At 40.9% G+C, this 27468-nt stretch overlaps 3 protein-coding genes across 5 annotated transcripts; 2 read left to right on the top strand and 1 right to left on the bottom strand.

Annotated features, from left to right (window-relative positions):
• The first annotated feature begins 20 nt into the window (after positions 1-20).
• On the top strand, positions 21-7945 carry zbtb21 (zinc finger and BTB domain containing 21). Its single transcript, XM_044370422.1, has 2 exons — positions 21-119; positions 2606-7945. Exon 2 carries the CDS (start codon positions 2608-2610, stop codon positions 5701-5703), a length of 3096 nt encoding a protein of 1031 aa, XP_044226357.1. The 5' UTR covers positions 21-119; positions 2606-2607; the 3' UTR covers positions 5704-7945.
• A 796-nt stretch (positions 7946-8741) lies between these two features.
• On the bottom strand, positions 8742-10173 carry atg101 (autophagy related 101). The gene is made up of 2 exons (XM_044370474.1): positions 9646-10173; positions 8742-9557 (listed from the first exon to the last, which is right to left on the bottom strand). The coding sequence occupies exons 1-2, from the start codon at positions 9895-9897 to the stop codon at positions 9153-9155; spliced, it is 657 nt and encodes a 218-aa protein (XP_044226409.1). The 5' UTR covers positions 9898-10173; the 3' UTR covers positions 8742-9152.
• A 99-nt stretch (positions 10174-10272) lies between these two features.
• LOC122995322 (C2 domain-containing protein 2) lies at positions 10273-27337 on the top strand. 3 transcript variants are annotated; one of them, XM_044370471.1, is made up of 13 exons: positions 10273-11287; positions 11963-12058; positions 13569-13688; positions 16066-16167; positions 16638-16754; positions 19510-19618; positions 21394-21502; positions 21649-21713; positions 21809-21924; positions 22027-22192; positions 22585-22826; positions 23393-23660; positions 24868-27337. In XM_044370471.1, exons 1-13 carry the CDS (start codon positions 11000-11002, stop codon positions 25086-25088), a joined length of 2019 nt encoding a protein of 672 aa, XP_044226406.1. In that variant the 5' UTR covers positions 10273-10999; the 3' UTR covers positions 25089-27337. The 3 variants fall into 3 exon arrangements, with proteins under 3 accessions (XP_044226406.1, XP_044226407.1, XP_044226408.1); XM_044370473.1 differs by lacking the exon at positions 10273-11287 and adding an exon at positions 12550-12742 and having other exon boundaries at positions 12000-12058; XM_044370472.1 differs by lacking the exon at positions 13569-13688.
• The last annotated feature ends 131 nt before the right edge of the window (positions 27338-27468 follow it).

The following is a 27468-nucleotide window of genomic DNA, read 5'->3' on the forward strand; positions in this document are numbered from 1 at the left end:
TGGTGTGGGATGACGTCAAATTCAAGATGGATGGAATCACGACCAGCGCGCAGAAACCTACACAACACTGAATAAAGTCCTGGCTGTGAGGAGGAAAGAGCATATTGACGACGGGCAGGGTAAGTGTGAACGGCCGACGAAACTTCACGTTAAACCAACAATAGCAGGGAGGGTGAAACATATAACAGTTGGCGGAGAAGCCTTTTCCTTTTCCTCCCTGACGTAACTCGAAAAGGGGGATTGTGCTGCTGTAAAACCGGACCAGCTACAGCAACTGCGTGGTGTCAGGCCGAGTTGAACCGTTTTGGGGGTAAAAAAAAAAAAAGCCAAACAAACCCCACCACTACCACCACCGGGTGTAGCGGGTATAATTCAGTCCGTCCCCGCCTACCACGGTGGTGCTCAACTTTTCCCCTCTTCATTTGTAAACGCTGTTGCCTCGCTTCTTTCGCCATTTACCCTCAAAAATAGAGAAACGCGTGTCGGTTCTCCAAACTGAAAGCGGCATTTCGGATGGAGAAGTTACTTGTCATGAGACAGTGAGCCACGTCTGGTCTCGCGGATGATCTAATACTCGACTTCCTCTCAGAAAACCGACACGACTGACACAGGGGTTACACGTTTTATTGAAAAGGCAGCCGCGGTTGATGTTAGTTTTTGATGAATGAATGAAGCTTCTGCATATGGACCTGTTATTATAACAAGTGTCAAAATAGTCAACACAACTAACGTGCCTTCCGCCCACAATTTTCAAAATAAACGCCTCTTTGAAAAGTGGAACGCAAACAATGTAAATAATAATAATGTAATAAAATATATGATATATAATAAATATATATTGTGGGCGAAAATTAATCTTGTATCTAGAAATGTTAGCTAACTCCAGTGCTCCCAGGAGAGGTCTATGACAGAAAACTCTGTAATGCCTCCTATATTTATGTTCATGTATTTACTATATTTATATTTATATTTATATTTTAACTGTGTGTGTGTGTCTATGTCCTAACCAGATTTTTACTGTTTTTATCACTCTGTAGAGCACTTTGAATTGCTTGACTTGACTTGACTTGACTATATACAATACGTGTCTGATGGTTGTCATTGTGGCAATATACTGTATGAGAACCATGCAAACAAAGTGAATAAATCAGTGTCTTGTTACCGGATGATAAATACTCTTAGTTGCCAGATTATTAGGTACACCCAGCTAAAACACATTCAGCCTAATACAACAACCTTCAATAACTGTTTCGTTTTTGCTGCAGCTGTTTTAGAGAAGTGTTAACCCTAACCCAACGTCATGCTCATTTAAGAGGCTGTTGTTTGTGGTTCTGTGGAATTGTTTCACATTACATTGAGAGACTGTATAATTATTATAATGTGATGTTTGTTTTTCCACTCTATCAGTATAATACAGTACAACTCAACAGCACATCAAACTACAGTCTCTAAAATGACAATAAAGTTCAATCAGCACCTTTGTAAATCAGTTTCAACTAAAGCTGAACATTAAAACCATCATGAATGTGTGATTTATTGCAGGGCTGTTGTGTTAGACTGCATATCTTCACAGCGTATGAGCTATATTCAGAATGTCTGCTTCACCACTACATAGAAGAAGACACTGTTTTCATGTAGAAGTGGTTAGCAATGCAGGGGTTTCCCCAGGAAACTGTTTAGGCTAGATGGTAAACCAGACAGATCCTGACTCATCGTGTGTCATAATCAATCTAGTTGGTAAATATGGCATTTGCTGTGTATTAAAAAATATTTATGATGTTAGTGGAGATGGTCTTTATTTCAGGATAGGTGGGTAACCCTGCCAATGGTGAAAGGCTACACAAACACTGCCCTCACTTTAATTGCAAACCCTTTTAACTTCCTGCATTAGCCTGCACCGCTGAGGGTGACTTGACAGAGCTGCATTTTTATACTTTGTTCTGACCAATAACATGATGTAATGCCCATAAACTTGCTGTGTATGTCTTTCTGTATGTGTGTGCTCCATGTTGTGGTAAATGAGATGGTTAAACTATGACCTCTAGTGATCATCATAAACGACAACCAGTACAAACAAAAAGAGAAACAGCTATACCTCCCACTTAAAACATTACACAATTTAATCATTTTAATAATTACATTACAATTTACAATCCAAAAAAGTTGGGTACAGTGAAACTCTGAAAAGATATTAGAGAGCCGTTTTTCACACAGTCATAGAAATATTAGTGTACCACAAAACAAGTATTTATTTCTATAGAGAAACACACTTAATGTACATTCACTGAACAAGGTGCTTAGATAACAGTGCCAGGTGAATATCAAGGCATCTAGTGGCCTTTATTTACCATCAAGTGGCAGATGGTATTTTGTAAATTATATTAACTTATGGTAAAAAAGTCACATTATTGCTAAAATGTGAAGTAAAATGTCAGTAATGTTACTAAATTGCTGACATTGTTGGTGTTGTGGCATGAGAAATGATAAGGCCAACAGACACAGACATACACTGATAAGAGGGCAATAGAGCAGACACACACTTAATGATCACCTTTTGTATTTATATTCCTGTATTAAAGCATTATCTTCTTGTCTTGTCTTTCAGCCATGGAGAGCCTAGTGCATTACAGTAATCCCTCCCATGCCCTCTCAGTGTTAGGGCTTCTCAATGAGCAGCGCCTGCGGGGCCAGATGTGTGATGTAGTCCTGGTTGTGGCAGACCAGAGGTACCAGGCCCATAAGAGTGTTCTGGCTGCCAGCAGTGAATATTTCCAGTCCCTGTTCACGCGGATGGACGCAGAGACACTGAAAGTTGTCAACCTAGACTTCTGTGAGCCTGACGCCTTTGAGATAGTTCTGAATTACATTTACTCCTCTTCACTCTTTGTGGACAAAGGCAGTCTGGCAGCCATTCAAGAGCTGGGCTACAGCCTTGGAATCCCTTTCCTCACCAACATCGTATCAACAAGGCCACATGCATCCTACTGTGTGTCTAGAAAAAGGCTTTCGTTCACTGAAGGGGATGAGAATGATGTCCAGACAAGGAGCGTCATTGTGTGTCGGGTCCGGAATGACACAACCCATTCCTCCCGCTCAAATTATCAGAGTAAAACATCAGAGAGATCATCATCATCTCTCAACTCTAGCCGCGAATTAGCTCAGCCTCCAACAGAACACAACTCCTTTGAACCGGTCAGGAACTCTGAATCCATTACCAGGAAATCATCTGAACAGAGTGAAGCTCCTGAAAGGAAGTCCACCTATCCATACACCTCCATATTAAAAGGGAATTCATCACACATCTCATCTGTTAGGCCCCAGCTGACATCATCTGTGTCTTTCAGTGATGCTGAAGTGCAGCACATCAGGCTGCCATCTGGCACTGACCAGGACACTAAAGAGGAGAATGAGGAGCAGGAGCCCCACTGTAATACCAAAGTGCCCTTTCAGGGTCAGGCCTGTGAGCCAAGCCAGACCATTGACAGGAGCGGGCCGCTCATAAAAAGCCTACTCCGAAGATCATTATCCATGGACAGCCCCGTTCCAGTCTTCTCACCCACTCTGGAGCTCAAGGAGCTGCAAAATCGTGAGCAGTCAGTTGTTAAAATGGCATCAAAAGCATCTGGGCCAGAAACATCTGTTCACAATGGCAACTCAAAAAGAACATCTCCTCTGGTTCTCAGGTCAAAGTACCCCAGCAGGTATTATGAAGAAACTCAGGTAGAAAGAGAGGTTAGTGTGAAAGCTGAGCCCAGCAGTCCACTTGCTGACCCCATGGACATTATTCGAATCACAGTTGGAGATGCTTTGCCAGTCAACCTTAAAGACTTGCAAACAAATTATGACCAAGGCTCCAGGCCAGATTTCAATCCTCTTGCGAAACGAAAGGACAGGCCAGACAACAGAAGGTACCCATTCAAGAAGAGCAAAATATTTAAAGAACATGCCCTCTCACTTGATGAGAACATGTCAGAAACTGTACCTCAAAACATGTCAGAAACTGTACCTCAGAGTGCCAGCAGTGACTCTAATGAGAACAATGAGGAGCCACCTCAGAACAAAATTTTCAAATGCTGGAACTGTTTAAAGGTTTTCAGGTCCAGCGCTGGACTACATCGTCATGTAAATATGTATCACAACCCTGAAAAGCCGTATGCTTGCGACATCTGCCACAAGCGCTTCCATACCAACTTCAAAGTGTGGACACACTGCCAAACACAGCATGGTGTGGTACAAAACCCAGCCTCATCCTCCAGCTCCTCTGTGCTGGATGAGAAATTTCAAAAGAAGTTGATAGATATTGTGCGAGAGAGAGAAATAAAGAAAGCTTTGCTTTGGAAGCTGAAGAGGAATAAGCAAGGATTGCAATCTCCTGCACTTACCAAAAAGCGATCAAGACCCAGCTTCATATGTCCTTACTGTGGGAAAGTATTTGTGTTCCAGTCTCAGTACAGACAGCATTTAAGGACACATCCTGCTGAAAAAGCTGACGAGGACACAGCAAGGGAAAGCGTCCTTTACCAGGAAGAGGATGAGATCATTCAAGAGAAGAACACAGACGCTGGTGTTTACTCTTGTAGGCTTTGTAATATGAAGTTGTCTTCACTCTTTGAACAGGGTGATCATGAGAGGGGCTGTCGTCATGCAACTGTATGCCCTTACTGTGGCCTCCGATTCTCAAGTCCTACAGTCAAGAAGGACCACGAGGCACATTGTAAGTACAAGAAACTGACATGCCTTGAATGCATGCGGACCTTCAAGTCCTCCTTCAGCATATGGCGCCACCAGGTGGAGGTCCACAACCAAAACATGATGACTGTTAAAGACCAGATTCATCTGAGGCAGCAGGAGAACAATGACGAGGCGTCTGAAATGCTCAGGGAGGAGCATTTCAGTGACGAGCCTCTAGCAACTGGGAGCTCAAGAGAGAAGATTACTTACAGTGACTCCTCAGGTCCACCTATGTACGATTCAGAAGACTCTTCATCCTATGTGCCTGAGGACCTGAGCATGGGCCATCATGGCAAGCTGGTGGTGAAGGAGGAGCCGTTAGAGGAGGCTGTGAGTGAGAGGGAAAACACAGAGTCTGCCAAATTTGGGCTAGAGGAACCCGGGGTGTGGCCATGCGAGAAATGCGGAAATCTTTTCAGCTCTCGCAAAGACCTGGAGCGACACCAGGAGCTGCTATGCCACATCAAACCATTCATCTGTCACATCTGCAACAAAGCCTTCAGGACCAACTTCCGCCTTTGGAGCCACTTCCAGTCCCACATGTCCACTGCTAACGAACCCGGAGCCAAAGAGATCGACAGACACCCCTCGCCTCTGTCACCCTCCCCTCCCATGACCCCTCAAAGCTCCGAACGTCCCTCCCCACAGGCTTCCGTGCTCAAATCCACCCAGACGGCCCCAGTCGCTGCAACAATGGCTGAGGACTCCAGCAGCTCCGAGCCTGGTAGCTCATCAGTAAACACGACAAAGAGGCCTGAGCTTGAACGGCAGCCCAGCAGCCACAGCCCTCTATCGAGGTCAAACAGCATGGAGAATTCAAGTGGTCCTCAGGAATCAGACACACTCTTTTACCATGCCCCATCACTCTCTGCCCTGACATTTAAGCGGCAGTACATGTGCAAACTCTGCCACAGAACCTTCAAGACGGCCTTTAGTCTCTGGAGCCATGAGCAGAGTCATAGCCACATGTAAGCATCAGACAAGTGATAGTAGTGCATTTCCCTCAAGAGACAATACTTAATATTAGAATAAAACACCTCAGCCTACAAAAGGAAGACTTTGAATGTATAGCTTATTTGCTTGCCTCCAATGTCATATATTAAAGTGGCCATGATCATTAGAGGTGTAAACGTGAATGTGCAATCAAGTGCTAGATTCCTCTGTGAGACGAGATGATTATAAATGGTTTATTTTCCTTATAAAACTATCTATAACCTATCTATTTTAAACCTATTTTAGTTGTCTACTTGTATTTACCTATTTAGGTGTTTTGAGAAAACAAGGTACAGAGTTGCACCCCTCATCGCTTCAGCTGTACCACATTTGACTTAAAGGTACAACTATATATGTTGTTTTCTCAGAGTGTGGAAAAAGTGCTTTAAATTTTTGGAGGCTGCAGTTGAATTAAAGATTAGTGCTTTTGCTTTTGTATCAGATCAGTCTCCTGGTGTGAGATAATGACATCCCTTAAGATGATAACAGTGGCCTCAACAATGTATTCAATATGCACTTTGTTTAACAGTTTGATTCTGTTATGAAACTACAGAGGTGTAGTTCAAAATGTTTGCTTTGATCCCTTACTTGCCATAACTAAGGTTTTAGGATTCAGAAGTAGAAGTGATAACTTGGCCTAATAGTTTGTTTTGTTTCTTCATACTTGGCATTCCTTTGAAATTTGTTTGAGTTTCTGATTGCCTCCGGGTCATTTTGTTTATCCGGCTGGTTGAATAAGATCTTCAGTATAACAGATGAAGTTATAACGCATACTGTACAACAAACACATCTCATATACCTGTTGTTTTAGACATAGCAGTTCAGTCTGCAGTGACTAACCTGGAGACCATTCAACCAAAACCAGATGTATTTATTACAAGAAGACAGAACAGGAAATAGGATACACATTCTATGTGTTTACTACTATATACACCTTTTTTTTTTAACTGTTTACCGTTTTCATTCAGTACTTATAATTTATCTCTATAATTATGAGCCTGGTGAATCATTGTATGTAAATGAATGAGACAGTGCAATCATCAGTCAAATGTGTAAGATTTGAGAAAGTTTTTTTTTTCCTCACATTAAGAGTAAATAATTCTTAATGTTGCTGAAACAACTCATTTGTGAAAGGTGCTCAGACCAGCTTACTGGTAAAATGAAAGTGTCAGTGAAAGAAATGGGCTGAGTCGACCTTATGGTTTGATTTGATAGTGTCCTAAATACCAGATACTGTAACATTGTTCATGTATTTGGCTCATCGCATCAGCTGCTAGAAGTTAATCTGAAATATTTAAAGCAAGAAAAGTTTCTTTAAAGCACACTGCAGTATAGTAATGCAATGTATGGTTAATTCTAAATAATACATATGGAAAATCTGATTCTTATCTTGATTTGTGTTTATTAGACATTGTCACAATTTCTGAATCATTTAAGTCAGCCAACACAGTGCTACCCAGTGTTGTGTTAATACTCATACACTGATCTGATCTGAGCTTTACAGTGCTTTGATGGCCTTATGCAACCTTAAAAAATATTTTGTCAATATTATTTTACATAAAAGCACAATAGATTTCCAGATGACTTATGACTCAGGCATTTAGAGGTGGTAAAGTTCAAGAACAGGGAGGCATGTGGAGGTAAAATCTTTTATTCTATGAATGGTGAGCAAGTGTTCCTGCTTCCTAAAGATTTATTATAAAGATTGTGTTTTGATTGTATTCCAGTTTCACAAATGTATTCTTGTACAAGTATATACTTCTGCTTTGGCTTGATGGATTAGAAATTTGTATAAATTATTATGATTGCTACTGTCTGGGAGATGTTGAATTGAAAGAGTGCTCCACACAAACTGTGGGAATCTGCTTTCCACTGAATGAGCAACACGCTGCATTGTGATGTTAAATTCTTTTTGAGGAAATCTGTATTGATAATAGTGCTCTTAATTTCTCGTGAGAGAAACTTTCTGAAAGTTTCACAGAAATAATTAGAATTGTGTACATGGAAGTGTTTGTATTCTCAATTTTGTACCAATTTTGTTAGTAAACAACAAGTTTTATCTTTTTAGTATTCCTGTGCTCTACCTGCAATAATGAATATTTGTATCAGCATTGGTTGCATTATTGTTGCTTTTGGAGACTTGCAGCTGTTTTGTGTTTAGGTTTTTCTACTGTTTTTGTGCTTCATTTCTGTAATAAAGAGTAACAATGGAGTATATATATAATCCTTTGTGGTGCTTGAATTATTCAGTTATACATGGTAAACTATACCTTGGGTCCAAGTATCTAAATCAAACATTAAAGATTTAACCATGTTTACTTTGTGGATTCTCTGCATCTTCTTAACACTTACAGAAACACTGTTTTGACTTGGTAAACTCTCTTTGAACTTAGCAGTTAGCAGATATAAAAGGACCCCTGTGCAGTATTTACATGATAGAAAAGGTTTAGGGCCTTGGATTTACTGATACACAATCTCCCATGTTCTTAATTTAGGGTCATTTTTGTTATGTATTCCCAAATCTCAAAATCATAATCCCTCACCTGCTCTCCTCAATTACATATAACAAGATGTATGAGTCTGTGTTGCACATGAAAGCACTGCATCATTTTAACACCTTCTTACATTGTTTCTTTGTTGATTCATCTACCTGTGGAACTAAAGTATGTGAGAACACACACGTCTTATCCTGTTGGCTGACAACCCCGGGCCTGGGGGATGTTTTTCAAGCTGTGAGCCAATGTGACAATTTCTGGCTGGAAACTAGGGAGTGAACTTAGGAAGTGTTTGCTTTAATTTGGAAAGTGGCAAAGTGGAAATCCTGTCCTACCCATGTGTAAGGTCACACTCTCAATGAAATAGTGCGTAGAGAGGAAGTTTTCACATGGATGAGGAAATCTGTTCCCAAACTCAGCCATATCTTCTGCATAAAAGATGTGACAATTGTTCTCTTTTCTAAGGTGAGGACAGCTTTATAGAAGCAAACTTTACTATGAAGAGACTATAATTACCATCAATTACAATGAACAACATTTATTGTCAAAAAATGTGCAATAATTTACAGATTCAACATTATCAGCAACACAACTTTTTAAAGAATTAAACTGATACATAGTGTAATTTGCTACTGTGTTAAAGTTGCATTTTTAAATGATGGAAGGTAAAGATAATCTGGAAAGACTGAAAAAAACAAACAAAATATCTTTAAAATAATAGACATTACATAATCAAGAATTTAGAGGTACAAGCAATGCCAGAATCACAGCAGAGATGGCAAAAAAGTGACTGAATAGTTGTTTACATTGACACTGCTTCATCATAGCAGGACTAGAGCTGACAAACCATGTTTTTGAGCATAAAAAGGGTACCAGACATGACTATAGATACAGTTGTGAATAAAATCATCCATATCTTGTTGGGGAGCATCCTCACAGTGCCAGGGTGTCTTTAATCAGCCTTCTCATGGTGGTGCTTACAGAGGTACCCAGACAGTCTGTGATCTGGTATGTGATTTTGTAAAGGTATGGCTGGACATCTTTGAGACTGGTGTCAAACACATTGTCCACTTCAGACTGGGTGGGCATTTTTGGCAGGTATTCGTGACGATTTATCACCTCAACAACGTTGATCACCTTCTCGCCCAGCTTCTCACCCACTTTCTCCCTGCAGATCTGTCTCTCCTGCTCATTGGCCAGGTTGACAACGTTGACCTTGATGCTCCACACTTCCCAGGGAATGCACTCATCAGAAAAAGGCCAGCGAGACTTCTTCTTCTGGTAGAACTCCAAAGAGATTTGCCCCATGCCATCGCTGCCAGAGTTGCTCAAAGCATCCTGTCACCAAAACATATGACACAATCATCAGATTATAGGCCTGCCAATACATTATCGTCAACAAACACAGGTTAAAGCTAACAGTTACCTTGAATTCAGACACAGCTTTCCTGATCACTCTGTCCAGCTCCTCTGAGGACACCCTGACAAACGTGAAATCGATGAAGTCACAGTCGATGTCCAGTGTGCCCACGGTACCGATGGAGTAGGTGCCCTCCTTTTTGTAGTGAAACTTCCCGGTGCTGCGATGCAGTAAAATGGTGTGCAGCAACGCCAGCATAGCTTCTTCCACCTGCCTCGCCTCCACCGTTACTTCAAGAACTTCCGAGCGACAATTCATTGCGAAATGTTAGTTATTTCCATTTGCAAGCGACGCCTCGAACAGGGTGATGATGGCTGCTGCTCGATCACGTTAGGTGACGCGCATATAAAACGCAACTTTGTTTACCTCTACGGACGGGCGGGGCCTATCCAACACAGTGTATTACAGTATAATAATACACTAAATAGACTTTTACAAAGGCTACCCTATCTCCAAATGTAATCTGAGCGCACTGAGCAATGGGACATGGCAGCAGGACCTAGCTTGCTAAATGTTTGGCAATGTTGTAATGATGACAATGGGAGAATCTACGGCAAGACACGTAGATCAAAATACTCTATCAGTGACGTTTTTTGATCAGTGGCGTCTTTTAATTGGACTTTATATACCTCATATAGCACAAAACTGCATACATTATTAAAACAAAATTTTCTAGATGCCACATATTGAGTAAGTTGGGAAATACACGTCAATCCGTACGATGGCTACACAAAAAAACAAACATCTACATTTGTCGCTGTGCATGCTGGGAGTTATAGTTTGTGCCACATATCCGTTTGTAAACGGCAACTTTTACAGTCAGACTGCGCCGCAAACCCCGTCCAGCGGCTGGGACTGCTCTCTTACCTTTCAAAATGCTTTCCTTGGACTCTTGTTCGATATCTGGATATCGTCTGGTGGAGCTTAACCGCGGACTTTGGATATAATTCCTTTTTTGGGGAACTTTGGCGGCTCCGTAGCTAATGAAGAATAGCGAACCGTAGCGAAGATTAGCTCACTAAGCTAACAACGTTATTCAATGAGAGGAGGAGAGTGTGCCACTCTGCAGGTTTATTTGAAGCTAGAAACTACCTTTAGCTATTTGTACTAGCGCTTTATAACCTGTTTGCATAGTTTGGGACTTTTGTATGGCTTATAATAGCTGCTACGGAGCACTGAAACATGGATAACAATAAGCATAATTTGTTTTGGGGGTTGAGATCGGCACAGGTATCAGTTGTAGGACATTGCTGTCATTGAATGGGCCGTTCCCTGACCAAGTAAATACTATGAGGATGCCAGGAAATTTCTCAGAGGAGGAGGTGTGTTAAGCTGTAGTCATCGTTTTCATTTGCAAAGCATGTCCGACTTGGAAAGTTCCAGTTCATATTTTGGTTTGGAGGATCCGCAGTGGCTATGCATGGTCACGCTTTTCATCGCATCGCTGATTACTCTAATACTGTATTTCGTACAGTATGTCCAACAAGGATCTGTAGTAGGAATTAATCAGAGAGCAGTAGAGGACAATGCGGCGCAGGAGGAGGAAGCCGCGGCTCTGCTGGGATGGGCGCTGTCACTGAAAAGCTGGAAGAGTCAGTGGAGAGGAGCGTGGTGCAGGGCTTTAAATGACGAATCAAGGAAGCGTGGGGTAAGTCTCATGACCACCAAGCCACCCCTATACCCTGTGACAGGTGACTTCAGTAAAGAAAGTGCAGCTCGTCACAGGACGTGAACTGGAGAAAATGACTTCATCTATGCTCTCATATACACAGCTTGTGAAGCTTCTAATGGCCCAATCAATTAAAACCAGTCATACCTCACCCTTTGATAATAGACACATTTTTGATGATTGACACCAATAATCTCACTCTACTCTCGCTTGTTTTTAACGCACGCTCAGCAGTGTAACATTTACACCTTCTTGTGCCACCCTCTGACCCATCTTTGCACTATTTGTATCCTGTATCCTGTTTAAAGTTCTCAGTAATGGTTTCACCTGTATGTAGTTACTCCTTTTGTATATTTCTGAAGATTCTTGTGTTGTTATTCTGTGTAAGTACATTGAAAGTCACTAAATCAGAGTCAAATTCAATGTGTAAACATACTTGGCCAATTAAGCTGGATCTGATTCTGATTCTGATCCACCTTTTTCTCCTATTCATTGAAAAGATCAAGTCAGCACCTATGCACTGATGTTGCCAATGTGAGACATTACAGCCCAGATCATTGCACATTTATTGGCAACAAGTTCATTGTCCTGGTCTGTGAGTTGTGCAATAGGTGTTCACTGCTTTTTGAATGTATCTGTCTTCTGTCCCCTCAGAGTCCTGTTCTGTTGACATTTGAAGAGGATGGTCTTGAGTCATCAGAGCTCATGGTCAGCCAAGTGTCCAACTTTCAGAAGTCTGCCCAGAACAAGGTACACTTTCCGCAAAGTCTGTTTGTTATTAATTAACCTGGAGGTCTTTTCCTTCACTGAAAATTGCCGTTATGTTCATGGCTGTGTTATCTCTGTTATCTCAATGCTGTGTGTTGTTCCCGCCTCCTCCAGCTACTGAAAAAAAATACAATTTGGTATTCCCGGTCAGCTTCATCATTCACTAGGATTATAGCAAGAGACCCTTATAGATTTCTAATTTTCATGTTTATCGACAAAGGCTATCCTTCCCATAATTCAGTGCTGTATTTTAGCCTGCAGCAGCCAAGCACTGACTCATCAACTGATCAACTCTTCCAACTTTGGTACATCCAAACATTACCCCCATAAAGCAAGGCTTGACAAGTGAATCGGAGAAGCATTTCTTTCAGGTGTAGCCGCATGCACAAACACAAAATTCAAAAGACATTATGACTGACTATGATTTCATTTAAAAGGGCTGTGAAACACTTGCATGATCCTTCTTTTGTCAGTCGCACAGATGATGTGCCAACCTGCTGCAGACCGTGTGTGAAACAAACTGCCACTGGAGGACTTTTATTTTTTTAGAGAGGTCAGACAGGGACAAATTGCTCGCTGTGTTGCTGGCCTGGTCGGCTTTGCTGTTCTCTCAACGCAAGCTCAGCCTTTCCTTTGTGATCATCATGATATGGACCAAAATACCAGGTGCTCTGTTGTTGTTAGTTCGAGGAATTTAATGAACAGAGGCTTATTTTTACCCACATGCAGTGTGTGTGTGTGTGTGTGTGTGTGTGTGTGTGTGTGTGTGTGTGTGTGTGTTGTAAGAAGCTTAAATAGCTGTCAAGCTCAGCACTAAGGAGGAGCAGGTAGACCGGAATGCAGCAGCACCCATGTTTATGTTTGCGTTTCACTTGACAGTGATCTAATAGCAAACTAGACACACACACACACCCCCATCCTACATAGAAATCAGAATGAATGCTCTGAATAAATACAGTATGTTTCAAGTTAGAGGACATTTTTACCAGTATGTGGTGATTTACTTGGTTACAGATGCATTCCATTGCAGTGAAGGTGATTTATTGTACTCACAGATGATTGAATCTGCTGAAAATGTCTTTGAAGACTAGTACAGATGGTTTTCCTGTACAGATGTTTTTCCTTTTTCACAGTTGAGTGTTGAGTTCTCCTATGGCAAATATTCAGCTTTTGAAACAGCTTTAGCAAAAGTCAGTGTTAACACATATTACTAGTCTGATATGTTTGTGCCATGGGTTTCCTGCACAAAACTCTACGCACACAGTAACATAAAATGAATCGTCAGTGAAGCATTTTTTATTGCAGTTCCTTTCTCTCACACACACACACACACACACACACACACACAGAAATCTCATTTCTCTCTCCACTGAAGTTGCTTTCATACGATGTTTTAACTACATGTGAGTTGCATGCAAATGTTGTCAACGCCCTAGCTGGTATTCTTAGCAGGTTTATATTACACTAATGCCTCAATTTGTTCTCCCAACAGAGCGCTTGCTGCAGTGTGGTTGGGGAGAAGCTTCAGTTCACTCTCAGTGCAGCATCAACAGCCATGGCTTCAGCAGATCCTTGTAAATACACAGTGTGTATAGCTCCACTGGAGCTGCAGGTAAATTTTCTGTAGTTGGTCCCAGGGCATTTATTAAACGTCATGAGTTTCATCAAAGTGAACGATATCCCTTTTTCCTGCCTGAAATCAGAGTGACATCCTTCGGAAGTCATGGTGGTTTAGTTTAATGGGAGATTTTATTGAACATGATGTGCTGCCAGTGCCCAGCATTGGATCACTGCCTGCAGGAGCATTAGATTAAGTGGTTGGGGTATCTTTCTGTGCTTGGCAAATGTCCCGAAGACCTCATTAAAATGACTGTCAGGCTCATTTCCAGTAAGGTTGCCCACTTTGTCTCTGTTCATATTTGTCAGGGACTCATACGGGATCGATGACTCTCTGAAGTTATGACACAAATGACTAATAACTGCTTGTTCTTACCTGGAAATTACTGTGATATCTCTTATTTCAAAGCACAGATCTGAGTGCGTGAGTAAAATGCTCCCATGGCTCACCCACCATCTTTCACAACTCTTCCCTCATCAGATGCAGTGTGGCAATGAAGTACCATCATAGCTACTGTGATGAGATATGTAATGGCTAGTGTGCGTTAAGCTGCGGTAAGCTGTCGTCCTGTTCTTAGGTTCAGTGTTCAATCACTGTTGTATAGATACAAGCGGCTATGCAGGCTAACCCAATTGTATTAAGGCTATTTTTAAACCAATAAGGTGCTTGTCACCCTTCTGTGCTCCTGAGCTCATTGTGCCATAAATATACAACCTGAGTGAGAGGCTAGAAAGCTAAAGTCAGGATTAGCATTTTGTTTTGGTTGTGGATCAGTTGTTGTTGCAGGAACATAAAGGAAGCCTCTTGTCTCTTTTTTTCACTCTCACTGTTTCGGCTCAGTCTAGAAAAGTCAGAAGGCCTTTTCAAATGTCTCCATCCATCCACTGGAACATTTGTTAGCTTTTGACTGAGAACCGAGCTAGAATGGTCCTGGCTCGTCATGTTATGAGTGCTGGGATACGTGGAACAGAAGCCCTGGGCGTTTACAGTATGTGGACATAATAATACACCCAGCAGACTATGGTGGGCTGCTGAGTGTACTTTGTCTTTAAACACACTACTACAGTGTACCACTGGTCTGTTATGGTCTGTGGTCTGTTGCATGTGATGACACCCATGTTACACATGTGACATGTGTCTTCATCTTTGTAATGCAAATACCCCATTTACATATCTGTGGTCTGACAACACAGCAGGCACTTCTCTCTTGTCGTGGTCAGTCACATGATGTGAAACATTAAACTATTTTATATTCAACCAAGGCAATAATCTCCTTCTTGGCAAACAATTTCTGTTCTTCTATTCATGTGGATGGATTATTTTATAACAGTAACCTTCCAGTTGAAGCTGTTTTTATGAACTGATCCTAGTCTAATCAATGCAGACTGTGATATTGTTCTTTTGGATCCATCTAAGCATTCTCATTGCTATCTGACGCGGCCTTTGTTCGGCATCACAGAGGCGGCCCTTCAGTCTTACACTGGAATTCAGGCATGCTGGGACAGGATGGTCCGGTCTGTTTTCTGTTAATCTCTGTTCTCTCCTTTTCTTTCACTTCCTCTCTCAGCTGAGCTACGTGTTGATGCACACCTTGCTGACCTTCTCTAAGAAACCATTTTCCTATTTGTCAGGCTGAATATAGAAGCGTTGCCTTGACTTTTCCTCTTCATTGGCACAAGTTTGTTATAGAGGATATGGTGTAGACAATGCCACTGTTGTCATTTTCCATTCTTTTTGAGATCGAAAACTGAGATTAGTAATTATTAGGGATTATGATTCATTTCAAATCATTTTGGGAATGTAACTGTATACTAAAGAATACAGTTTCATAAACCAAGGAACCTGTTGTTGATGGTATCCAAGATAGTATCTGCTTAAGAAAACCAATTCCAAAAGTGAAATTGGCTGACGCAGTCATCTGTTGTCAAAAACAATTCTTTACACGTTGTCTTACATTAGATTATACAAATGAATCCCACTGCATTAGATTCTCTTACACAGTTTGGAATGGTGTTCTCAGTTTTAGTGACTATAACATTGCTCACTACCATTGATATTAGTCAACAAAATTTAAAATATCTGTTTGGTGAGGTGAATTAAGTCTGATGTCATGAAAACTTGTGTAGTCGAGACTCATATTTGAGTCATCAAACAGCCAAGCACCCACACAATCAAACTATGATTTATTTTCAACTGTGGTACCAAAAGCCCACAGAAAAACAATTCTTAAAACAGCTGTATGAGTTACAAAGCATTCACCAGCCACAACAATCCTAACAAACTCTTCATTTTCAGTCAAAAAATATTTAGTTTTATATCAGTGAAACGGATGAACACGAATCATTAACTTTTTCTCCTCCGTGTTCCTCAGCTTGATCTCCGGATGCAAGAAGCTGAAGATGAGGTCAAGGTGAACTGGGGAGTGTCTCAGTTGGAGGCAGGAGAGCTGCAGGTGACACCCTGTTTCACCCAGGTAATGGAAGGGCTGCAGATGAGTACTAATGCACTGAAAAAAAGGCTAACATACTGTGACAGGGAGAGTTGTTTTACTTTACCAAAGTAAAAAGAACTGGTCTGTTGACTTAATGTTATAATAAAGTGAATGTGGGGTGGTGATTATCTGTCTTTATAAAACTAATTTCTGTTCATTGTTATGTTTGTTAAATCATTAAATGAGGGCTGAAGAAAAGATTGAAAAGCTGAAAAATCAAATTACAAATGGGTTCATTTCGACTTGTCTTCCAAATAACTTAACAAATAACTAACAGATGGGGGGAGACTTAAAAATTTATTACCAAGATGTGAAAAGTAAAATGCTGCATTTTGGATCAGTTCAGTCAAGTAAAAGAGGACTTTTCTTTTTCTTTTCTTTCTTTTTTAATTTAGTCAACATGTTTTAAATATGTGTGTGATTTTTGCGATATCATCATCTCTCTCTATCAGGACAATGCCAACACTTTCAGTGTAGCAGCAGTAAAGGAGCAGTTGAGGCAGCTGATATGTGCTACGCGTCCCTCTATATTGCTGAGCTGCAGGCCTGCTCAGGCCTCAGAGGTCAAGGTGAGTGGAGGAGTCATGCCTGATGCATCGAATCTGAAAAGCTGTCACACAAGAACGCCACGCAGACAAGTGTGTACAAGTCTGTCACGGCTGATCGTTGTTTGCAGTGTGCTGCAAGTTGAAGAAACAAACTTTAATCTATACCCTTATATTCAAGTCTCACAAGGCAATCAGTAAAGACGGGCATCAGTTTGATTTATTTGATCAAAATTGAGTCTTCTCAAAGGTTATTGCAAATATGTTAAACCTGCTAAACTGTCGTCTCCACAAAGATTCATAAATACAGCATCAATCATGGTGACCACATGCCTAACTAAAAACCTGCACTAATGTATAAAGAGGAGATTCAGTTTATTATACTGACATGCATATACAAAAAGGTTGTTATTGGTCTGCTCTTTGCACAGCCGTCACATGATGTTTGGCCACATGTTTCTAATTGGATCATGTATCATGTGTTCATATGTAGTTAAAAGCTCTGAACAACAGTTAAATTACGGGACTGTTAGGCATGATCATTGCTCTCACTGAGCTATAACTGAAGTCTCAGGATACAACTGATTGCTGCTTTCATAAAACTACTTATTATTTTCTTGAGTAATGAATCCTTTAGTTTGTTCCAGCACAAACTGAGGTTCTACTGACTCCCGAAGCCTCAGTATGAGATCATTTCAACCACCCAGGTCCAACCAAGCCTCCAATTATGTTGACAAGCCAATCTGGTCTAAACCAGCCTATAATGCTGTCACTTATCTTATCTTATAAGTCACTGATGGCTTAAGCAATCAGACACATTGATATGCTCAGTCTGTTTCAGAACATGAAGGTTTTGGGGGTCTTTCAAGGTTAAATGCAGATCTAATGCAGATTTCTCCATGGTCATAACAAACATCCAATGAATGAATGAATGAAACTCCAAATCACGGACAAGCACACTTTCTGTCAACAGCGTTGTTTTCCATAGTCTTCCTCACTCATGCAACCGATTGTTATATCGTCTTTCTTAAACAGAATATAATGAATACACAGCAGGTTGAAATGAAGGATGCTGATATCAACTAGCAATAGTTTAATCCACAATAAATTTACAGTAAGTATAATGTACTGTAGGAAGCTTCTGAGATTAATGATCCTCCCAACTGAAAAGTTTTTTAACAATGTACAAATAATATAAAGAAAAAGGGGACATGGCCGCTCAACAAATAAGATCAGGAGGCCACGATGTATTATCATTTCAAGGAAAGTACAAAAAAACACTCATACAGTGTACACAGACATTTGTACAGACACGAAACAAAACAGTCATACCAGTTTCAGTTTAAACAAATCAATCAGCAAAGTCTGGTCCACTATATATTAAAAAGAAATCCCAGATTTTAAAGTAACATTGGGCCTCATGCAAGAAAATTTTCATATTTTTTATCCTAAAACTAATACTTTTCTCTGTGAGGTTTGCTCATACGAATCAGATGCCTGAACTTGTCGTAAATCGCTCGTTTTAGCCTGATGAATGTCACCTGTTCATGAGGAGGTGTGTGTCTGTTAGATGTGATCATTAGCATAATCAACGCCCCTCAAATGTCCATAGAAGGCTCCATGTTCTGCTCACCGCACAGCTTCAAGTCCTGCTTTCAGAAATAAGCAGACAAGAACATAACAAAATTAGGAGTGTCAGTAGGAGAAGACCCAAAACAATTATTAAATATGAATCCATCAGAGCAGCTCTGCACTGTGACAGAAATAAAGAGGGAATGCTTTGACATGAAGTTAGATGCTAAAAAACATGCTTTTAAAGCAAAGCGCTCCATGACTAATATGAGAGGCAGTCATGTGACAGTCATAGTCACACGCTGTCAGAGTGAGGGAAGTTTCCTAGCAACTACTGAAATGTAGAAGTTGCTATTGCCAAAATATGCCAATGAAAATCATAAAATCTAAAAATCCTTTCAGTTAATTGGTAGCCATGATGATGATACTATGGTAAACAGAATATTAATTTTGCATTGAGTTTGTTTTAGCTATATATTTCATTTTTGTTCATTTTGGTATCATTTTTAAACTCCAAATTAATTCAGATTAGGATGTTATAATTGCAAGTCAAACAAGTGTCTGTTCATGACACGCATACAACAGGTCTGGATCACTTATACATTTCATACGTACCTAAAAGAATTTTCTTTTTAAGTACAAAAAAATTGATGAATGTTCAAGTAAACCTCTGTGCTGCTGGCTAGACAAGGTTTCTTAACTGTGATCCAATTTCATAAAATACATTTTTTTGCACAGAAAGACAGTATTCATCTGACACATTAAGGTAGTGAGGATATCAAATTCAACCCAACAGCAGCACCCAAGATCTAGCTTAGTTCATAGAAGACCTCATGCCAAAATCTTTGAATCGGGTGGGAAGACCACAAGCAGTGAGTGATGCTGCCAGTCTTTTGCATTCAGGACATGATAAGGAGAAATCTGCCTTGAACCTACTGCACTGGCTGAACTACTGTATGAGCCCTATGCCCGGACCTATTGCAGACACTTAGAGAGTTCATCCAGGCGTCCTCACACATCTGATGTTATTTCTTAAATGATCACTACTGGCACTTTTGAAGCCAATAATGATAAAGGTGTAGGATTCAGATCAAGTTCTCAGAGCCCTTGGATCATCCCTCTGATGTATGTGTTGTGTTACTGTGCCACTTTTATACTAGCTGGGAATAGAGTATGTGATCTTTACTTACGATGGTTTCTCCAACAGGAAGCCTACAACAAAGTGGTCTCACCCCCTAAACCTCCCCGTGCACACGACTGGAAGCTGCTTGTGAAAAACATCCGGGTGACATTCAACGAGGAGGAAGATGCTGCAGGTTAGACGCTTTTCTGCTTAGTCATTAGAAATACCCAAGTTCTGGTGAAATGTCTGTAGCCGTATCTTTAATCTGTCAGCCGTCTCCGTCTCTTGTGGGCACAGTGTTCAGTTAACATGTAAGATTACATCTCATCTACGTCACAGAGCCACAATTCTGGTTTATTGTAATCACCTCAAAGAAATGCAACCATTGTACAACTGTGGAAAAGATTTGTTTGATTGTTTTTCCAGGCTTATCTTCTATCAGAAGATTACTGCCTTTATTAAGTCAAAATACATGGCACAGAATTCAATGTCTGGATGTCTAAAGCAAAAAGACAAGGGCCTCTAATTTTATGGTGGTGTTGTTCAGCATTATTAACTGGCGTTAACAACAATGGTGGGGCTGATTAAAAAGTAATGAGCTGCTTGTGTTGTCCATGTACCAGCTATAGCCACATAACCCTCTCATGGGATATATTTAACCACTTCCATTTCCTCATGCATATCAAATAAGAAATGTGAAATTTGTTATAGAATAGATTCCAACTTCACTTCCTTTATCGATTCAAGTGCATAAATACTGTTAAAAATATCTGGAGAGGGTTTAGTGACTTGAGTGACCGGAACACACATCACATTCTTTTATCAAATTTGCAATCGCACCATAATACTGCAGATTATTCCAATAGTAGCTCCATTGTTAATTGATTGACCCAATTGTACTTTTCGTTAAAAAGAAAAAAATTTCAACATGCTTTCCGTTATAGTTACACAACATTGAGTTTATCATATTTTGAGGGGGTAGGGAGTGTTTCTGCCTTTCCAGCTGTTTATTTTGCCAAAGCAGTCTGCGCGTCCTGTCCAGAGGATCTCCAGATAATGTGGAGGATACTGTTTTTTGAGCTGGTAGTCAAAAGTAGTAATCTACTGATCAAAGCTGAACATTGTTGACTGTATATTTAACACACCCACATCAGGATCACCCCACCCAGTGCGGTGGTGGTCCTGCACAAATGTGAGTTCCCTTATGATCAGAGTAAAAACAGACGTTGTTGTCAGATATTTGTACCATGTTGCGTCATGAAACGAAATGTTTCGAGACGATGGAAGGCTGTTAGAGTCATTGTCCAGTGTTGAAGTCTCTTAGACCTTATCATCATGTTAGGTCACAGCAGCCACAACAACTTTGTTTTGTTAGTTCCTGTGATGAGTCATTTTCTAATCGTGACTCAGCAGTTTTCTGGACTTCAGACATCCCCTCATGTATTCTGCCCAACAGCAGAGACATGACGCAGCATTTAGCACTTCTCTTGTGTTGTTCCTTTCCTTTGAGTGAAGAGCAGTTACACTGTTAGCCTCACTTCACTGTGGGCTAGAAGCCAGATCCAGGGCAGCTGCAGTGGATGCTTGAAGGTTCTTGCTGATGTTGTATTCATTAAGACACGTCACTTTCACTGTATTGGAGCTTTGCTTGTGGCTGATAAAGTCCCTTTTTAAGTGCTCCATTAAATAGACATCATCTGACTTTGTGTGCCGAGGAAGAGCACTCAACCAGCACTTTGTGAGTCTCCTGTAACCTATGCATAATTCATGTGAAAAAAACAATGTAGGTTGACCTTCCTTTTGCCCTTTAAATCAAGTGGAAGCCACCAAAGCAAAATTTAATCTTGCGGCAGCACATTTTATTTCTTCAGTTGTCAAAAGACTGCCGAATGCATTTGAAATTAGCTCTTGGATCACTCACTATTTTTTCTGTGATGCTGACTGAGATGTTCTCTGCTCCATTTGTAGGCAGCATGAATCCTCTGTGTGTACTGCAGTTAGATGACCCTCCACAGAAGTTTAACACCTCCGTTTTGAAGAACACAACTAATCCTGCCTGGGACCAGCCGTTTATTTTGTAAGTTTCACCATGATACACTGAAAACCACCACTGTCATTGAGATGATTTTTTTGTCTGATGATGTTTTTAAAATCTACATAGTCAACCAACATCTGTATTTTCTTGCTTTTCCTGAATAGTCTTTTATTTTTCTGTCTCACCAGTGAATTGAATGGACGATCGAAAGAGCTCAATATCCAGTTGATGCATGATGGAGAACCTCAAGAGAGTAAGGAAAACCCAGAAAACTGCTGCCTACCTTTTGATATTTGTGTTTTATTTTGCTGCTACCAGACTAAATTAGGTGTGTTTTCTCTTTTTCAGATTGCTTACTAGGTCAGGTGTCAGTGCCTTTTGATCTTGTAAAGAAGCAACCCAAAGGACAGCAAACATTTGCACTCACGACCAAAGACACAGTGACCGGATCACTTACTACTGACGTAAGACTATCATACCAGTTATCATGGAATATTATCACACATCACTGAGGTTTTCTTTAACACACGTTTAGAATATTAAATGTAGGGAATCCTTTTCCTCAGTTTACCTACCTGGAGCCCAGTGAGGTGAGGTCCTGGCATCCTCCCACCCCAGCCTCCACTAAGAAAGTGGAGATGGACCGTACAGTCATGCCCTGCGGCACGGTGGTCACCACCATCACTGCGGTGAAGAGCAAGCCGGGTCGACCGCTCCCTCTTCTCAATATAGGTACAGCACCACAAACTGAGAGACTACACAGCACTGACAAGAATAGTAGAGCCTTATTCAGAGAAGATGTTTGTCCCATTTGATATACAAACACTTAGAGAGGCTTGTTGAGGTTTCTGTTCATTCTATTTCGCTGCAGTAACAACAGTTGCAACAGCCAGTGTGAAGAGATGCTGAGTGTTCTCACATTTCCCTGGATTTGTAAATTCTGCAACAATCACTAAAAAAGCTCTGCAAGTTCCTGCTTGGTCAGATTGAATAGAAGCCATTTTTATTACAATGCACATCAGTTCGAGTTCGGACCGAACGCTTTGTATATCATAACAATTTATGGTTTGAACTTCCATCATCCCCAATTAAACGTTGATTAAAATAAATTTGTGTTCCCTCAGATTCTACCCAGAAAGCCGTGGCCAACAAGCCGAAGCTGTCGGAGCGTCGTGTTTCAGAGCAGGCGTCTATGCTGGGGGCAACAGTCAGCAAAGCCTTGTCCTCCTCTGACACCGAGCTGCTGATGCTCAATGGCACCGACCCGGTGGCCGAGGCCGCCATCAGACAACTCCACCAGTCTGCCAAGCAGAAGCTCAAGTCCCCAGTGAAGAAGAGTACCATCATCATCTCTGGCATCGCTAAAGTAAGGATGAGCTCACGAACCGGAGGAACACTTCACTGGTTCATAATACTGTTTCACTTTCACTGTCTCACTGTAGTGGATCAGTTTCACTTTTATTCCTTAATACACAGAGTTTTGAATGAGTGGGAAATATATAGAAGCTGAGGAGGGGCCAGGCTCTAGTATCTGCTGCTCTGAAAATCTGTTTCCACAAACACATTTTTTCATTGTGCTCCCTAACCTGTGGTTGATCATGAAAAGGAAAGAGTGAAACAAAGTGTGCTTTGTCTGGAGCAGGGAGAGACTCCTTATTTTGGAAAAACATTCATGTGCCAATGAATATCAAAACTGGACCTTTCAGTGGAAAAACCGGTTGCTTAATCGCACTGCCATCGTCCTGCCTAAATCATGTGTAATGTACATAAAATGAGAGGTGAACACAGGCCCTCAGAGCTTCCCATGCAAATAGTTGGTCATTTATAATGTCAGACGAAGAACTTACATGAACAAATGCAAATGTTAAACCAAAAGAAATACCCCTTTACTGGAAATCGATTTTCAAAATGATAATGTGCTTAATTTCCCAGACACCCTTGTCTCAGGATGATGAGCTAGCTCTGATGGCGGGCTACGCTGCAGCGATGGATGCCTCGATGTCAGAGGGCAGCTCTACTCAGGATGTGACCACAGCGATTGCGTCAGGGACCAGTAGCCCCCCAGATATGTCGGAGCCTCAGGAAGGCCCGAGCGGAATAGGTCGGCCCCCAGAGGACTGGGAGAGTCACACAGGAGAGGAATTAGACCATACCTCGCTGTCCATGTGTGTGTCTGAGGCGAGCTGCAAAAAGAGCAGAGGTGAGAGGTCACAGGGTACTATTATTCTGTAAATCTCACTTTAAATACTAAAAAAAACATATTGCCTTAAAGTTTCCTCCAGTTTCCTCCGTTTGGCTGATTTCATGGCCATCTGTTGTTCCTCAGTGATGCAGTCTGTTTTTATGTTCTTTTCTCTCTTTCCCTCCTACTGTTTCAACCTTTCCTTTTTGAACTGTCATCACTGCCATCTTAGAGGAAAGCAGTGTTAAGCACACATTATGTCCTGATGAGTAAGTTACCTCATGAGTTACATGTAGTATCCTACTCCTACTAGTACGTGTAGTGTCTGTCAGCTATCAGTAGAGTAGATAACATAGTTTTTTTCTCTACAATGTGAAATTCATTTTCAGTTCATGTAAAATCAGTTAGATATCAGCAGATCATAGAGTTGCTATATTTTAGAACTTGTAGAAATGTTGTGGGGCTGCACAATATAAACAAGGTACTGTGAATATTTTGAAATATTCACTCATAATATTCCTACTAATGACAATGTCCATTTTAATATGTTCCTCAATATTTACATGATAAGTATGAATATCAAACATGCCAACTTGATGCTGCAGAGTGAGATCATCACTCACATAATGGAAATTTGACATCTCATGTTGCAATATCTATAAAGGTTATCTTCTGTATTGTCCAGCCTTTCGCTGTAGGAACTATGTGTGGAGGTGGAGGACGCTGATATCTTTCTTCATTTGTCATTAATTAGTTTTCATTGTGTCAGTCTATGTTAAGCTGTATCGACCTGAACTAATCCACAGATAGTGAGCAGATATTAAGTCCTAAAAATTCCTTACATGCTGAAAGGAAGGAATGACGTCGCAGTCAGGTTGGACTATACGGCTGCTGTCTGCTGGTACAGTTCAGTGTGTGTTAATTGGTTATTAAACACAATTTTTTTTACAAGTCTGATTGTCACTATCCAAAGCTTGACAGAGGTCTTTGCTAGAGGAAAAAACAGTAGTGGGGGAAATAAATTGTATATTTTTAGATTTTTTTCACCAACATAAACAACAATTTCCAACTAACACAAATTTCTGTGCCACTGCTGCTTCAAATTGCTGCTACTTGTTCAACCTCAAAGAAATATCGTACATGCCTGAGTATGAGTTGTGTCATCTTGACATATTCTCAAGATAACACAAAGACTTATTTCCTGTCATCTGCTTCTTCGCTACAGGCAGCTTCCTTCAGAAGAGTGCCAAGCTCTTCTTCCGGCGGCGTCACCAACGCAAGGACCCGGGGATGAGCCAGTCACACAATGACCTGGTCTACCTGGAGTCTCCCGCCGCAGTGGAGCGGGCCAGCCGAACAGCCACGCTTAGCCGTATGCTCAACCGCAAGAGTAGGAATAAGAGCAAAGCTAATGGCTCTACCTCCACTGGGGAGCCACATGCGTGACCCCCCACCCCTCTCACCCCAGTCCCAGTCCCCCCCCACCCCTCCACAACTACTACCATGACCACCTCCACCTCAAACTTGCACTGGCAAACTTCCCTAGCTATCCTACTCCCCCTAATGCCCGACCCGCGTAGTGGGGCTCCTGTATTGTGAATGGGAAAGCTGTGCAGATGGAAAAATATCCGCTTTTATTGCCGTGTCCTGCTTAAGTGCTTCCTATAAGAAGCAGACATTCCACCCAAAGCAAGTGTGTGCATGTGTGGACGAAGGTATCCTGTCTTGGATTCATGGCATTTCAGAGGATATTGTTTTGCATGTTTCTTTTTATTTGATTTTATGCAACATTTTGAAATCGTTAAGTGCTTTTGTGGCCTTGTTAATAACTGAAGGGACTGATGTGGGCCATCACTCTTTACCTCACTGATACTGAGGGTAAAGAATGAACCATCCCTGCTGTGATCCGTAGGTTTCCTACAGAGGACCAACAGGACCAAAGATGAAGAGAAGAGTGGTATTTGTATGATTTGCACAATGTCAGTACCTTTCTTTACAGTGCAATGACAGGAGCTACTCTTGTGATAGAGACTCTTCTGTAGTTCTGATTCATGTTAAAAAAAACATTCACAAAGGGAGACGATCTGTTCACTGCATGACCGCTGCAAGTGGGAGATAGTAATACGACTACTTTTTGACACTAATACTATGAAATATGGTATTTATATCAAGCATCCAATGTTTTTTACACTTCATTTAAATTCTTTGTCATTTTATTCCTAATGAAACAAGACCAGTACAACAGCTATATGAAATGTGCATATAAAAGCTGTTAGCTAGAAAAATGTCAGCCTTATGTATAACAAAGATTTCCAAACTAGTCATCATAAGTTAGTTGTGAGAGGTCATGTTATCATGCAACACCGGCCATTAGAATAAGTTAACACCCTCCCAAAAAAATAAGCAGTGACACTGTGGCTATCATGAAACTTTAGCTATATATGAGTTTTTATGTTCACTCCTTTCTGCAGTGTTTTCTAATGATTATGCAATTTTCTTCTTAGTCTTCCTAAAAGATTCCTCCTGTACACTACTGTTATCAGCAGGGTTGTCAATGTGTCAAAAGGGAACCTTTATCCAGGGACTGTGACATTACACTCGACCATACTTGTTTCATTACACACTAATGAAACTCAATCCTGCATTTCATCGGAATGAAATCCTCTTTTCATTTAATGTTTTACTGTTTTTTAAAATATGTAGCTTTGAACACCTGAACCAGAAAAAGTGTGAACACCTTTTGAAGCAGCCAAATGTTCTGGCTGCTCTTTTGTTTTTTTTTTTTTTGTTTTTTTTTAATCCAGCTAATGATTGTATTTTTTGTAAGCAGCTTGTTGAAGACGTGTCTGTACATCGTGTTAACTACTGTTTCTTCAATAAGTTAAGAATTGTGCAGTAACAAAGACAGTGACAGCCAGAAATAACAGATTGCCTTACAGTTATTCTGAGGACGTTGTCACGCGTGGTCTAGACTCGTAGCTCCTGAGCCTGCATCCACCATCAGAGCAGAGGACCGAAGGGCTGTTGGAACGACTGTGAGAGACAAATGTGCCGCTGTGTTCCTGCACCATCAGCAGTGTCTATAATCGAGAAGCCTATGCACATAACATATCTGTTAACTGGGTGTTTACATTATTGAACTATCTGAGAATTAAAAACACTCACTTGCTGTTTATGACAACACTCTTGTGCAGATATAGTGTGGGTTGTCTTTGTGTCCTGTATTTACATGACAGCTGTGATCCCCCCCCTCTCAGTACCCGCTCTGCTCCATCATCAATTGTTTTTTTTTTTTTGTTTGTTTGTCTGTTTTAAATATTAAAAAGCCCAGAATCAGACCAAAAGAAACTATAAGCATTGAGACAGAATCACTTTTCTAACTTTGAGGAACTGAGGGGGAAACAGGTTGTTTTAATCATGCTCAGCTTCAGAGCCCCTGCTTATGGCAGCCTGCAGCCTGCAAGCATTGGCTGCTGTTATGCATTCAGTAAGCAGTAGAGCTGTATGTGATTAATAAACTGCTTCCTGATGGGTTTTTTTTTTTTTTTTTTTTTTTTTTGGCATCTGCTCTGTGCACAGAAACTGACTGACTTAACTGTTGATGCAGGGTGTCAGTCATTTCCCTGCAGGGATTGTAACTAATGAACATATCGAGTTATTTCATTTTCAGCAATAAATATTGATTGGATAACTGAGATTGCAGTGCCACTTTGTATATCCTGTCTGTAGTGGATTCTCCACAGTGCTTCTGTAACTTGTAATTCTGTATATGTTCATACTTCACTTCAGTTATTTTACAGAGGCTTTTATACATGGAGGGTCAGCA

This window comes from Thunnus albacares, chromosome 13 (genome assembly GCF_914725855.1).
Source record: "Thunnus albacares chromosome 13, fThuAlb1.1, whole genome shotgun sequence".
NCBI classification, from domain to species: Eukaryota; Metazoa; Chordata; class Actinopteri; order Scombriformes; family Scombridae; genus Thunnus; species Thunnus albacares.